General features: G+C 43.5%; 1 protein-coding gene across 2 annotated transcripts in view; it reads left to right on the forward strand.

Moving 5' to 3' along the window:
• si:dkey-106n21.1 (solute carrier family 23 member 2) overlaps nucleotides 1-14,273 on the forward strand; it is a 75,078-nt gene extending 60,805 nt beyond the window's left edge. For both annotated transcript variants that reach the window (XM_036958890.1, XM_021576696.2), the window contains 5 exons: nucleotides 4,492-4,745; nucleotides 4,976-5,140; nucleotides 9,306-9,414; nucleotides 13,547-13,642; nucleotides 13,798-14,273. In XM_036958890.1, the coding sequence (XP_036814785.1) occupies nucleotides 4,492-4,745; nucleotides 4,976-5,140; nucleotides 9,306-9,414; nucleotides 13,547-13,642; nucleotides 13,798-13,976 (803 nt within the window). In that variant the 3' untranslated portion in view covers nucleotides 13,977-14,273. The remainder of the gene's footprint in view (nucleotides 1-4,491; nucleotides 4,746-4,975; nucleotides 5,141-9,305; nucleotides 9,415-13,546; nucleotides 13,643-13,797) is intronic.
• Nucleotides 14,274-14,890: the final 617 nt, after the last annotated feature.

Raw genomic sequence — 14,890 nt, forward strand, 5'->3', positions numbered from 1 at the left:
AGTCACTGAAAGGTCACTGGTGCCCTGTGGAGCCCGAAAGGCAGAACCCGGTAGTGGTATAGCCCCCCCGGGGTGAAGAAATCTTCCGGGAGGCCGCTGCCAGTGGCTGCCAGTGGCCAGTGGCACCTGCCAGTACCCCTTTCGTCAGGTCCAAGGTGCTGACGTATCTCGCCATCCCCAAGCGGTCGATCAGTTCGTCCACCCGGGGCATGGGTTAGGCATTGAAATAACTGACCTTGTTCGGCCCCGGAAGTCATTACAGAAGCAGACGGTTCCGTCCAAAACCAGCACTATGAGCCTAGACCACTCACGATGTGACTCCTCCAGTACCCCCATTTCTAGCATTGTCGCCACTTCCTGCTGGACCGCCACCCTGGTATCTGGTATGGCCGTTTACGTACTTTTTCTCCTGGATGGGTGTGGATATGATGTTTCACGAGATCCTTGCGCCCCGGCACCTCGGAGAACACGGCCGTATTATCCTGGACCAACTCTCTGAGCTCTTGTCGTTGGGTCGGGCTGAGGTCTTCCCCCATTGCAACTTCGACTGAGGGCGGGCCCTGCGGGCCCTGCGTCTCCTCTCTCTGCTCGGGCCCCTCTCAGCAGGTCCTGGGTGTTCTGATGAATTTCCACAGTGGTCAGCAATTCCTCCAGGTTCTGGGGGTTCTGCATGCTCACCGTCTTTTTCATCTCGTATGGCAGGGCCCGAAGGTATTTATCCAGGAGGATCTTGTCGAGCATCGGGAGGGACGGTACTTCTGTCAGTAGGCAGCCCTTGGTCAGGCGCACCAGGTCGCTCATCTGAGCATGGGCGGAAAGGGTGGGGTCAAAGGCCCAGTCGTGGACCAGTTGTACACGGCGTGCGAGATTGAACCCATAACGGCTCAGTATCTCCCATTTGAGTCCCTCATAATTCGTGTCCTGGTCAATATTCAAATCAAAGTAGGCCTTCTCGGCCTTCCCAGAGAGCTAGGGTGTCAACAGACTGATCCACTTGGGCTGGGGCCATCCTTCCCTCTGGGCCGTCCTCTCGAAGGTGCACAAATATGACTCCACATCATCTTCCTCCCTTACCGGAACCAGGAACTGATTTGGGCCAGACTCCTGAGCCCTCACAACCTTCATCTGTGCTACAGTGCCTTGCGAAAGTATTCGGCCCCCTTGAACTTTGCGACCTTTTGCCACATTTCAGGCTTCAAACATAAAGATACAAAACTGTATTTTTTTGTGAAGAATCAACAACAAGTGGGACACAATCATGAAGTGGAACGACATTTATTGGATATTTCAAACTTTTTTAACAAATCAAAAACTGAAAAATTGGGCGTGCAAAATTATTCAGCCCCCTTAAGTTAATACTTTGCAGCGCCACCATTTGCTGCGATTACAGCTGTAAGTCGCTTGGGGTATGTCTCTATCAGTTTTGCACATCGAGAGACTGACATTTTTTCCCATTCCTCCTTGCAAAACAGCTCGAGCTCAGTGAGGTTGGATGGAGAGCATTTGTGAACAGCAGTTTTCAGTTCTTTCCATTGATTCTCGATTGGATTCAGGTCTGGACTTTGACTTGGCCATTCTAACACCTGGATATGTTTATTTTTTAACCATTCCATTGTAGATTTTGCTTTATGTTTTGGATCATTGTCTTGTTGGAAGACAAATCTCCGTCCCAGTCTCAGGTCTTTTGCAGACTCCATCAGGTTTTCTTCCAGAATGGTCCTGTATTTGGCTCCATCCATCTTCCCATCAATTTCAACTATCTTCCCTGTCCCTGCTGAAGAAAAGCAGGCCCAAACCATGATGCTGCCACCACCATGTTTGACAGTGGGGATGGTGTGTTCAGCTGTGTTGCTTTTACGCCAAACATAACGTTTTGCATTGTTGCCAAAAAGTTCAATTTTGGTTTCATCTGACCAGACCACCTTCTTCCACATGCTTGGTGTGTCTCCCAGGTGGCTTGTGGCAAACTTTAAACAACACTTTTTATGGATATCTTTAAGAAATGGCTTTCTTCTTGCCACTCTTCCATAAGGCCAGATTTGTGCAATATACAACTGATTGTTGTCCTATGGACAGAGTCTCCCACCTCAGCTGTAGATCTCTGCAGTTCATCCAGAGTGATCATGGGCCTCTTGGCTGCATCTCTGATCAGTCTTCTCCTTGTATGAGCTGAAAGTTTAGAGGGACGGCTAGGTCTTGGTAGATTTGCAGTGGTCTGATACTCCTTCCATTTCAATATTATTGCTTGCACAGTGCTCCTTGGGATGTTTAAAGCTTGGGAAATCTTTTTGTATCCAAATCCGGCTTTAAACTTCTTCACAACAGTATCTCGGACCTGCCTGGTGTGTTCCTTGTTCTTCATGATGCTCTCTGCGCTTTTAACGGACCTCTGAGACTATCACAGTGCAGGTGCATTTATACGGAGACTTGATTACACACAGGTGGATTGTATTTATCATCATTAGTCATTTAGGTCAACATTGGATCATTCAGAGATCCTCACTGAACTTCTGGAGAGAGTTTGCTGCACTGAAAGTAAAGGGGCTGAATAATTTTGCACGCCCAATTTTTCAGTTTTTGATTTGTTAAAAAAGTTTGAAATATCCAATAAATGTCGTTCCACTTCATGATTGTGTCCCACTTGTTGTTGATTCTTCACAAAAAAATACAGTTTTATATCTTTATGTTTGAAGCCTGAAATGTGGCAAAAGGTCGCAAAGTTCAAGGGGGCCGAATACTTTCGCAAGGCACTCTACCTCCGCAACCAGTCTGCGGTTTTGTTGGTGCTGCTCCTCCAGTGCTTGCTCCTGGAGAGCCTGTTGCTTCTGCTGGCTGAGGATGAACTGAGCCACCAGCTCCTCCATGGTAATCTCCGTACACTCAACCCCACGGCACCCAAAGCTACTGAGATGCCCGCATTCTCCACCAAATCTGGTAAACCGTGGGGAGTTTGGTTGAGCTTGCAGAGATTGACACAGAGACAGCGAGGTTTTAGTCTGCAAAAACAACTTTACTAAGACAGAAAATAAACATAACAAAGAAAATCACTTTTCCACGGCTGGTTGGCACTTTCTTCTAATTACCTCCACTTAGAGTTGTCTGTATCGTGGTTCCCAGGTCCCGTATTCCCAGCAGAGAGAGTCAACGTCGCCTCACGTACCTCCCCTCTATTACCATCCCCTCCTTTTGTGTGTGTATATATATCCCAAACCTTCAAGGCCTAATTTTAATCTCAATATAAAATTAAGTATTTTACTGTGACTGTTTTAAATTAAATTGGTCAAAAAGAAGCAAAAATACCTTCTTAGCAAGAGCAATTTCTCAAGCAAGAATTTCTGTTGGCAGAGAAGTTTGGAACACTTTCTTATTGTTCTATTAAGCATTTTATTGCCTGGTAATGTATCCAGCTAGGCCAAAACTCTATCCCACCAAAACAGGCAGAAATGTTTTCAAACAGCTCTTACACTAAAAGGGCATTATAATAATTTTCACAATTTCACAGTATTATTCCAACCTCATAGTGTGTAAAACATGAGAAATCATGTTTTTGACTGCACTGGGCCTTTAACCCTTCTTTAACCATTTGGGATGAATGCCTAATCTTAAAGTTTTAACCCTATCCTAAACCTTAAAACTTTTAAATTTCACGATTGGAGCAACTTCAAAATTTGACGTTTGGAGAAACAGAACGATACTGAGCAGAGGGAGCAACTCAAAAGTGTCAAAAACACTTTGAAATGTGACTTCTGGATAGGAAAAATTATGCGGTGACACTGTGAGAGATTGTTGCATAAAATAGGGTAGGTAATCGAGGCTTGTCTGTCAGTTCACCTACTGTAGTTAGCCTCTTTCATCTAGGTATGTGTCCCAAATGTTACCCTTTACCTTACATACTGCAATAATTTTGACAAGGGCCCTTAGTGGTCAAAAGTAGGGCACCATGTAGGGAATAGGGTGCCATTTTGGACGCAAACCTAGAACCTGCCAAACAAGATAACCTAGCTCATTAAACAAGCATTCCTGCAACTGCAAGTGATACAAATGCTATGAAAGTATTGGATGGAACAAAAATAAACTATTTGTCGCCTACCACAACCTTTTTGAATAGAACATGACTTCCAACTAATTATTGGTTTTCATCATTTGGCAGTTGTTTACACAGTTTAATTAGCATGCAGTATATGTTTATGTGTCCCAGCCTCAAAGAATTTGTGAGCAAACCACACAAAGAGCAAGGAATTCATAGTTTATCTCTCTCAGTTCACCTCTTCTGTTCTGTAGCATTTGCACCTGTCAAAGAATACATTACAATGTTGAAAGTCTCAACAACAAAAAAACTGTAGACAACTGTAATATTTCTGTCAGTGTCACCAAATAATTTTCCTTAAAAGGATATGTACAGTATGTGCTTGAAAACATACATATTTTGTGTGTGTATGTGTGTGCAGATGAATGTGTGTGTGATAATCTGTCTACTCTCTGTCCCTTTAGGCCAATGGGGCATGCCCACAGTGAGTGTGTCCTCGGTGTTAGGCATGATGGCTGGCGTCCTTGCCTCCACCATGGAGTCCATTGGGGACTACTATGCCTGTGCCCGTCTGTCCGGTGCCCCTCCTCCGCCCACCCACGCAATCAACCGGGGTATCGCTGTGGAGGGCATTGGCTGCATCCTGGCAGCGCTGTGGGGCAGCGGGAACGGCACCACATCCTATAGCCAGAACATTGCAGCACTGGGCATCACTAAAGTATGTCCTCCATAGACTATTTTGTGCCACGTTTAGTATAGGAATGTGATGATGACTTGATAAAACATGCAGGACTATCTAAGCTTTTTTATTTGGGCCCTGATGTCTCAGGGCCCAAATAAGTCTGCCAGCCTGTCAGCCTGCCACAGATATCATGACTGATAGCCCCCATACTTTAATGATTAATGACTTGTAATGCTGTGCCCTCTTCGTTGTGTCCATCATGCCAGGTTGGCAGCAGACTGGTCCTTCAGACCGCTGGTCTCCTGATGATTATCCTAGGACTCGTTGGGAAGTTCGGGGCCGTTTTCATCACCATCCCAGACCCGGTCATCGGAGGCATGTTCCTCGTCATGTTTGGAATGATTGCAGCTGTGGGAATCTCCAACCTTCAGGTAAAAAACATGTAATAGAAAAAATGGGTTGACTGAAGTTCTGTTTAGATCAATACATCTGTTTATTGATGAAGTATCATCAAGGATAAAATACACCTGCATAGATATATGTTTATGCTTAAAATATCATTATGAATCATAAATCTCTACAAGACTTCTGTCCTTTGTCAGGCAGTGGCGTCGTGTAATTCTAAAAATGTTTTTGCCGTAACTTATGTGTTCATAATTATATGTTGTCTGTGGAGGGGGGTGACTTCCTTCTTTTCATTTATGAGTTCTTTCCCTTTTTCCATGGTGATGAATGACAAAGGGATTTTACATGCGTGTTACCTCATTTTTATTCCCCAGTGAAACAGGAAGCCATGGAAGGCCACAATAGAGTCCCTTAAGCTTCTTTAAGCTACAACTTAAAAAAGTTTAATTGTAATGCAGATTTGATTTTGTTTGATTTCATTTATAACAATATTTAGAGGCGCCAATAGTTTTGAAAACAAACTTATTTAAATTTTAATTATATTAGTTTTAAATAATATAATTCCACAATTTTTTTTAGCTTACAAATTATAGCTCAGTATTTATATTATTTATTTTATACAGTCTTTTTTGCTCATCTTTATCAAGGGTGCCAATCATTTTAGATCTGACTGTATTATCAAACATCACAGAAGCGTCATGAAGAGGTTATAATAGATTGCATTTATATAGAGCTTTTCTACCAACTCAGGTACTCAAAGTGCTTTGCATAGTAAGGAGGAAACTCACCTCATGGCAACCATGAGTAGAGGTAAGCCTCAACCCTCAGCAGGAGAGGTAAGCAGTGACATATGCCAATTAGGAAGGAGGATTAGGTGGCCATGATGGAATGGGGCCAGGTAAGGAATTTTGCCAGGACTCTTATGTTAAGTGCCATGGGATCTTAGTGACCACAGAGAGTCAGGACACCCGTGTAATATCCCATCTGAAAGATGGCACCCTACACAGGGCAATGTCCCTTTCACTGCCCTGGGATCTCCTTAAATCAGAGGGAAGAGTGCCACCTACTTGCCCTCCAATACCACTTCCAGCAGCATCTGGTTTCCCATCCAGGACCAACCCTGCTTAGCTTCAGAGGCAAGCCAGCAGCGGTATGCAGGATGGTATGCCGCTGGCAAGCGAGTTTAGGGAGGGCAGCCTCTCACACTGAAACATTTTCTAACCATTATTCTAATCAGCTCATCCACGAAGCACTGATAAAGCATTAGCACCTGAACAGGGGTCTGGGGCTGCTGTGCGCTTGCTGTCAAGCTGCGTGGCTGCTATAAGGCAAACTAGAGCAGTGGTTCCTCAAAGAATTCTGTACTGTCTGTGACCCAAAGCTTATGGACTTGTATTGAGTCTTTCCAAGAAAACATAAATTATATTTTTATGATCCAGGATCCAGTTGTAAGCCGTTATGACCTGATGAGTTTGAACCTGGGTCTCCTGTGGACCACAAATCAAATCAAATTGTATTGGTCGTATACACATATTTAGCTAAATGCTTGTGTTCCCATCTCCAACAGTGCAGTAATATCTAACAATACACAACAATACACACAAATCTAAACAGCAAACAAATGGAATTAAGAAATATAGAAATATTAGGACGGCAATGTCAGAGTCCGGAGTATAAATAGACTATATCTACAAAAGTATGTGGACACCTCTTCAAATTAGTGGATTCGGCTATTTCAGCCACATCCATTGCTGACAGGTGTATAAAACCGAGAACACAGCCATGCAATCTCCAAAGACAAACATTGGCAGTAGAATGGCCTTTCTGAGGATCTCAGTGACTTTCAACGTGGTACTGTCATAAGATGACACCTTTCCAACAAGTCAACTGTAAGTGCTGTTATTGTGAAGTGGAAAGTCTAGGAGCAACAACTGCTCAGTCGCGAAGTGGTAGGCCACACAAGCTCACAGAATGGGACCACCGAGTGCTGAAGCACGTTGCACATATAAATCATCTGTTGCAACATTCACTACTGAGTTCCAAACTGCCTGTGGAAGCAACGTCAGCAAATAACTGTTTGTCGGGAGCTTCATGAAATGGGTTTCCATGGTGGAGCAGCCGCACACAAGCCTAAGATCACCATGCGTAATGCCAAGCGTCGGCTGGAGTGGTGTAAAGCTTGCCAAGAATTGGACTCTGGAGCAGTGGAAACACATTCTCTGCAGTGATGAATCACGCTTCACCATCTGGCAGCCTGACGGATGAATCTGGGTTTAGAGGATGCCAGTAGAATGCTATCTTACAACTGTGAGTTTGGGGAAGGCCATTTCCTGTTTCAGTATGACACTTCCCCCATACACAGGCGGGGATACAGCCCGACAGGATGCTCTCAGCGGTGCATCTGTAAAAGTTTGTGATGGTCTTAGGGGCCAAGACAAATGTCTTCAGCCTCCTGAGGTTGAAGAGCCGCTGTTGCGCCTTCTTCACCACGAGCTACAGTATATAAAGCCATAAGCAAACAAGAAAATGCTCATCCTGAAGCGGTGTTCCTAGTGGTTGGGGACTTTAATGCAGGCAAACTTAAATCCGTTTTACCTCATTTCTACCAGCATGTCACATGTGGAACCAGAGGATAAAAAACTCTAGACCACATTTACTCCACACACAGAGATGCATACAAAGCTCTCCCTAGACCTCCATTTGGCAGATCTGACCATAAGTACCAGTGACTCGCTCAATACGGAAGTGGTCAGATGAAGTGGATGCTATGCTACAGGACTGTTTTGCTAGCACAGACTGTGATATGTTCCAGGATTCATCCAATGGCATTGAGGAGTATACCACCTTAGTCACCGGCTTCATCAATAAGTGCATTGATGACGTCATCCCCACAGTGACCGTACATACATATCCCAACCAGAAGCTATGGATTACAGGCAACATCCACACTGAGCTAAAGGCTAGAGGAGCGGGACACTAATCCGGACGCTTATAAGAAATCCCTCTATGCCTTCAGATGAACAATCAAATAGGCAAAGCGTAAATACAGGACTAAGATTCAAACAGACCATCATTGTCCCTATGCTCAATAAAGTGAAGGTGACCTGACTAAACGATTACCGCCCTCACTCACGTCGGTAGCCATGAAGTGCTTTGAAAGGCTGGTCATGTCTCACATCAACAACATCATGCTGGAAACCCTAGACCCACTGACATTTGCATACCGCCCCAACAGATCCACAGATGACACATTTTCAATCACACTCCACACTAGCCTTCCACACCTCAGCAAAAGGAACACCTAGGTGAGAATTTTCTTGACTACAGCTCAGCGTTCAACACCATAGTGCCCACAAAGCTCATCACTAAACTAAGGAACATGGGACTAAACACCTCTCTCTGAAACTGGATCCTGGACTTCTTGACGGGCCGCCCCCAGATGGTAAGGGTAGGCTACAACACATCTGCCACGCTGATCCTCAACACTGTGGCCCCTCAGGAGTGCATGCTTAGTCCCCTCCTGTACTCCCTGTTTACCCACAACTGCATGGCCAAACACGACTCCAACACCATCATTAAGTTTGCTGATGACACAACAGTGGTAGGCCAGATCACCAAAAAAGTATGAGACAGCCTATAGGGAGGAGGTCAGAGACCTGGCAGTGTTGTGCCAGGACAACAACCTCTCCCTCAATGTGAGCAAGACAAAGGAACTGATCGTGGACTACAGGAAAAGGTGGGCTGAACAGGCCCCCATTAACATCAACGGGGCTATAGTGGAGCGGGTCGAGAGTTTCAAGTTCCTTGGTGTCCACATCACCAACAAACTATCATGGTCCAAACACACCAAGACAGTTGTGAAGAGGGTAAGACAACACCTTTTCCCCCTTAGGAGATTTGGCATGGGTCCCCAGATCCTCCAAAGTTATACAGCTGTACCGTCGAGAGCATCACTGCCTCCCAAGTCACAGACTGTTCTCTCTGCTACCGCACAGCAAGTGATACCGGAGAAGCTGACCTGTCACTAATTCAGTAGAGTGGTGAAATGATCAGGAAGCCAGGATAAGGCTGATGTAAAATCAGACAACTCTTGGTCAAGTCGTTATTGCTTAAGAGAATATGATTTTTCTCAAGAACTTAACTTAAAGTTGAAGTAGATACAAATCTAATGGGTTACTCTGCTCCCCACAGTACGTGGACCTGAACTCCTCCAGGAACTTACTCATCTTGGGCTTCTCAACCTTCAGTGGCCTGGTGCTGCCTACCTGGTTCCACTCAAACCCAGGCATCATTGACACAGGTGATTATGTCGCATCAAATCAAACCAACCTTTATTTGTCACATGTGCCGACTACAACAAGTGTAGACCTTACCGTGAAATGCTTACTACAAGCCCTTAATCTACAGTGCAGTTCAAGAAGAGTTAAGAAAATATTTACCAATCAATTAAAGTAAAAAATAAAAACAAGTAACACAATAACATAACAATAATGAGTCTAGTGTGCGGGGGTACAGGTTAGTTGAGGTAAATTGTACATGTAGGTAGGGGTGAAGTGACTATGCATAGATATTAAACAGAGAGTAGCAGAAGTGTACAAAAGAAATGGGGGGGGGGGGGGGTGTCAATGTAATAGTCCGGTGGCCATTTGATGAATTGTTCAGCAGTATTATGGCTTGGCGGTAGTAGCTGTTTTAAGGAGCCTTTTGGTCCTAGACCTGGCGCTCCGGTACCGCTTTGCTGTGCGGTAGCAGTTTAAACAGTCTATGACTTGGGCGACTGGAGTCTCTGACAATTTTATGGGCTTTGCTCTGACACTGCCTGTTATATAGGTCCTGGATTGCAGGAAGCTTGACCCCAGTGATGTACTGGGCTCTATGCACTACCCTCTGTAGCACCTTATGATCAGATGCCAGTGTTTAACGCTGAGCTGTAGTCAATGAACAGCATTCTCACATAGGTCTTCCTTTTGTCCTGTTGGGAATGGGCAGTGTGGACTGCAATTGAGATTGCGTCATCTGTGGATCTGTTGGGGTGGTATGCGAATTGGAGTGGGTCTAGGGTATCCAGGATGATGCTGTTGATGTGAGCTATGACCAGCCTTCCAAAGCACTTTATGGCTACGGGGCGGTTTATCATTTAGGCAGGTGGCCTTTGCTTCCTTGGGCACAGGGACTATGGTCAGACTCAGTCAAACTCAGTCAGTTGAAGAAAAAAAATCCATCTGGCCCCGCGGCTTCGTGAATGTTGACCTGTTCAAAGGTCTCGCTCTCATCGGCTACCGAGAGCGTTATCACACAGTCATCCAGAACAGCTGGTGCTTTTGTACATGCTTCAGTGTTGCTTGCCTCAAAGCGAGCATAAAAGGCATTTAGCTCATCTGGTAGGCTCCTGTTACTGGGCAGCTCGTGTCTGGGTTTCCCTTTGTAGTCCGTAATATTTTTCAAGCCCTGCCACAACCGACAAGCGTCAGAGCCGGTGTAGTAGGATTCAATCTTATTCCTGTATTGACACTTTGCTTGTTTGATGGTTTGTCTGAGGGCATAGAGGGATTTCCTATAGGCATCTGGATTAGTGTCCCACTCCTTGAAAGCAGCAGCTCTTGCCTTTAGCTTGATGCGGATGTTGCCTGTAATCCATGGCTTCTGTTTGAGATATGTACATACGGTCACTGTGGGGACGACGTCGTTGATGCACTTATTGATGAAGCCGATTACTGAGATGGTATTCTCCTCAATGCCATTGGATGAATCCCAGAACGTATTCCAGACTGTGCTAGCAAAACTGTCCTGTAGCGTAACATTCGCGTCATCTGACCACTACATCAGCTGTTATTGACAGAAAGACAGAAAACCCCCACCTCTCGTCTTACCAGACGTAGCTTCTCTGTTCTGCAGGGGGTGCATTGAAAATCCCTCCAGCTCTATATTATCCGTGTCGTCGTTCATAAGATATTACAGTTCTTAATGTCCCTTTTTTAGGATAATTGGAATTGTAGGTCATCAATTTTATTTTCTAATGATTGCATGTTAGCAAGTAGAATTGATAGCAGTGGGAGTTTACTCGCTTGCCTACGGATTCTCAAAAGGCAGCCCGATCAGTATCCTCTTTTCCTCCGTCTTTTCTTCACGCAAATGACGGGGATCTGGGTCTGTTCCCAGGAAAGCAGTATATCCTTCTCGTCGGATTCGTTAAAGGAAAAAGCTTCTTCCAGTTCGTGAGTAATTCCAGTTCTGATGTCCGGATGTTATTATTGCTCATAAGAGACGGTAGCAGCAACATACAAAAATCACAAAAATAGCACAATTTGTTACGGGCATGTAAAAAGTCAGCCATCCTCTTTGGCGCCATCTTATCACTGTAGTATATAGGATTAATATATGGGATAAGCTGACTGTATGCGATGACACACATACGCACCAGTCTTGTCTGGTTTCATCAGGTCAGGACTGCTTACCTCCAAATCCTCTTGGCCAACCTCAGTGTCACTGCGTGACAAAAATCTGGCAGTTGACTCGGTTTAGGCGCCACCTGGACAGTCGGCTACGACGACCAGCCGGCTTACTAGTGCTACTTATTGACTTCACCTGTCCTCACCTCCCACCCCCTTCACCATCCTGTTAGGATTCTCACAGCACAGCTGCTGCATTGGTTAAACATGGTGGTTATTATACAGGATCTTGTTACATGCACAAAGTACACCCCTGGGAATTACAGGAGCTAAGCCGTGTATCTGAACTATTGACTGATGCCTCACCACCTTCCCGGATTATTGTTTACTGTACAGATCCGTTTGATGTGGGTTTTTTTCTCACTCATCTACACTCAATAACCCAAAATGTCAAAGAAAAAACATGGTTTACATTTTTTTTTGTAGCAAATTATTTCAAAGTTAAATAGAGAAGTATTCACACCCATGAGTCAATATATTAGAATCACCTTTGGCAACAATTACAGCTGTGAGTCTTTCTAGATAAGTCTCTAAGAGCTTTGCAAACCAGGATTGTACAATATTTACACATTATTCTTAAAATAATTCTTCAAGCTCTGTCAAGTTGGTTGTTGATCATTGCTAGACAGCAAAGTCTTGCCACAGGTTTTCTAGACGATTTAAGTAAAAACTCTAACTAGGTGCCTCAGGAACATTCAATGTCATGTTGGTAAACAACTCCAGTGTATATTTGGCCTTGTGTTTTAGGTTATTGTCTGGCTAAAGGTGAATTTGTCTCCCGGTGTCTGATGGAAAGCAGACATTCAGGTTTTCCTCTAGGATTTTACCTATGCTTAGCTCTATTCTTTTTATCCTACAAAACTCTCTAGTCCTTGCCAATGACACGCATACCCATAAGATGATTCAGCCACCACCATGCTTGAGAATATCAACAGTGGTACTCAGCGATGTGTTGTGTTGGATTTGCCCCAAACACAATTATATGTATTCAGGACATAAAGTTAATTTCTTTGCCACATGTTTTTCAGTTTTACTATAGTGCCTTATTGCAAACAAGATGCATGTTTAGGAATATTTTATTCTGTACAGGCTTCCATCTTTTTACTCTGCCATTTAGGTTAGTATTATGGAGTAACCACAATGTTGTTGATCCATCCTCAGTTTTCTCCTATCACAGCCATAAACTCTGTAACAGTTTTAAAATCCCTGAGTGGTTTCCTTCCTCTCCGACAACTGAGTTAGGAAAGGCACCTGTATCTTTGTAGTGACTGAGTGTGTTGATACATCATCCAACATGTAATTAATAACTTCACCATGCTCAAATTAATATTCCATGTTTTCTCTATTTATTTTTACCCATCTACCAATAGGTGCCCTTTGCGAGGCATTGGAAAACCTCCCTGGTCTTCGTGGTTGAATCTGTATTTGAATTTCACTGCTCAACTGAGGGACCTTACAGATAGTTGTATGTGTGGGGTACAGAGATGAGGTAGTCATTCAAAAATCATGTTAAGACAGTATTATTGCACACAGTCAGTCCATGCCATTTATGTGACTTGTTAAGCAAATCTTTACTCCTGTACTTATTTAGGCTTGCCATAAGAAAGGTGTTGAATACTTATGATTCAACACATTTCGGCTTTCATTTTAATTATTTTGTAAACGTTTCTGAAAACATAATTACACTTTTACGTTATGAGGTATTGTGTGTAGTCCAGTGACACCACATCTCAATTGAATCAATTTGAAATTCAGGCAGTAAATTCAAGGGGTGTGAATACTTTCTGAAGGTACTGAACATGTTGTCCACATTAGACATTCTGCTAGATTGATTTCCAGGTAAGGCACAAATGCCCCCAAAGCAATATCCTGGTTCTCTTGTTCCAAAATCATCTATTGAAACCAGTAAGGCGGAGAACCATGCAATGATAGGTGAAACAAAGCTGGTTTGTACTGTAGTTAACCATATCTTTGTATTCACAGGGGTAAAAGAACTCGACCAAGTTATAGTTGTTCTCTTCACTACGCATATGTTCATCGGTGGGTTCTTTGGATTTGTATTGGACAATACGATTCCAGGTGAGCCAATACAACAACAGTATACATCCATATGATTACATTCCACATGTGCAAGCTTAAAAGATCATCCAGACACTGATTTCACAGTCATGTTATGGCCACAATTGGATTTACATGGATTCATGAGGAAGTTGCAATCATTTTAATTTTTACAGGCACTGAAAAAGAGAGGGGCATTAAAAGTTGGCGTAAGAAAGTGACAGAGGAAGGCAGCACGATGACAGAACGGTCCTGCTACGATATACCTTTTTGTACTAACTGTTTACAGAGGTTCAAGTTCTTCCGGTACCTGCCTTTCCTTCCATCTTACAAGTCTCCAGAACTTAGAACATAAGAATGTCTCCAGACTTAACTGGACCCCAGGAAGACTAGCGGTGGCTAAGGTGCCAACTAATGGAGATCTGAAGAATAAAGAACAAAGAACTTGTGATTAGCACACTGTTTGCATCACTAGTATTCTCCACCACACTTTTAGACTGAGTCTGCCAGCAGCTGTGGCTTTACTGCCAATGGCATCATAACACAGGGTGGTGGGTACAGACTTGGAACTGTCACACACCTGGTTCTTCTCTCTTATTTGTCAAAATCCAATGCAATTCGCAAATGCAAATAAATTACATATTTAAGTCAAGACTTTGGTCCTTTGTCAATTTCATTTTGTTATGTTGGTTGTCATATACCTCAAAATGAATGTGCCTTATCAGCCAAATCTTTGTGAAAAGAAGGCGTCTGCCAACTAATTGAACCTTGTTGAACCTGAAACACAAAAAAAAGATACTCTCACAATATCCAAACTCATTCACTACAAAGTATTAAGTGATGTGTTGGACAAGTATACTTAGTAATATGCTAGTGTGGATATTATATGTACTAGTCACCTTGACATTGCACATTATTTCTGCAATTGATCAACTTCGCTGATAAAGGGCTATTCTTCTAAATAATGTTTCTCAACCCTGTACCTGGGGACCCTTAGCACTACACACCTGATTCAAATCATCAAAGCTTGATGAGGATGATGATGATGATGATGATGATGGATACCATTTGGATACCATACCAGCTTGATGATGATCAACGTTTGATGATGATCACGGATATTCCATCTGTCTTCAAACCACGTAAAGGGCTCAGACTGATTTTGCCCTGACACTACACCGTTGATTCAAATATTAAACTCATTTTTTTCATTTATTTAATTTGATATTAACAGGGATTCCCATTGGGAACAAGGTCCATATCACCTGC

Source organism: Oncorhynchus mykiss, chromosome 2, assembly GCF_013265735.2.
Source record: "Oncorhynchus mykiss isolate Arlee chromosome 2, USDA_OmykA_1.1, whole genome shotgun sequence".
Classification (NCBI taxonomy): domain Eukaryota; kingdom Metazoa; phylum Chordata; class Actinopteri; order Salmoniformes; family Salmonidae; genus Oncorhynchus; species Oncorhynchus mykiss.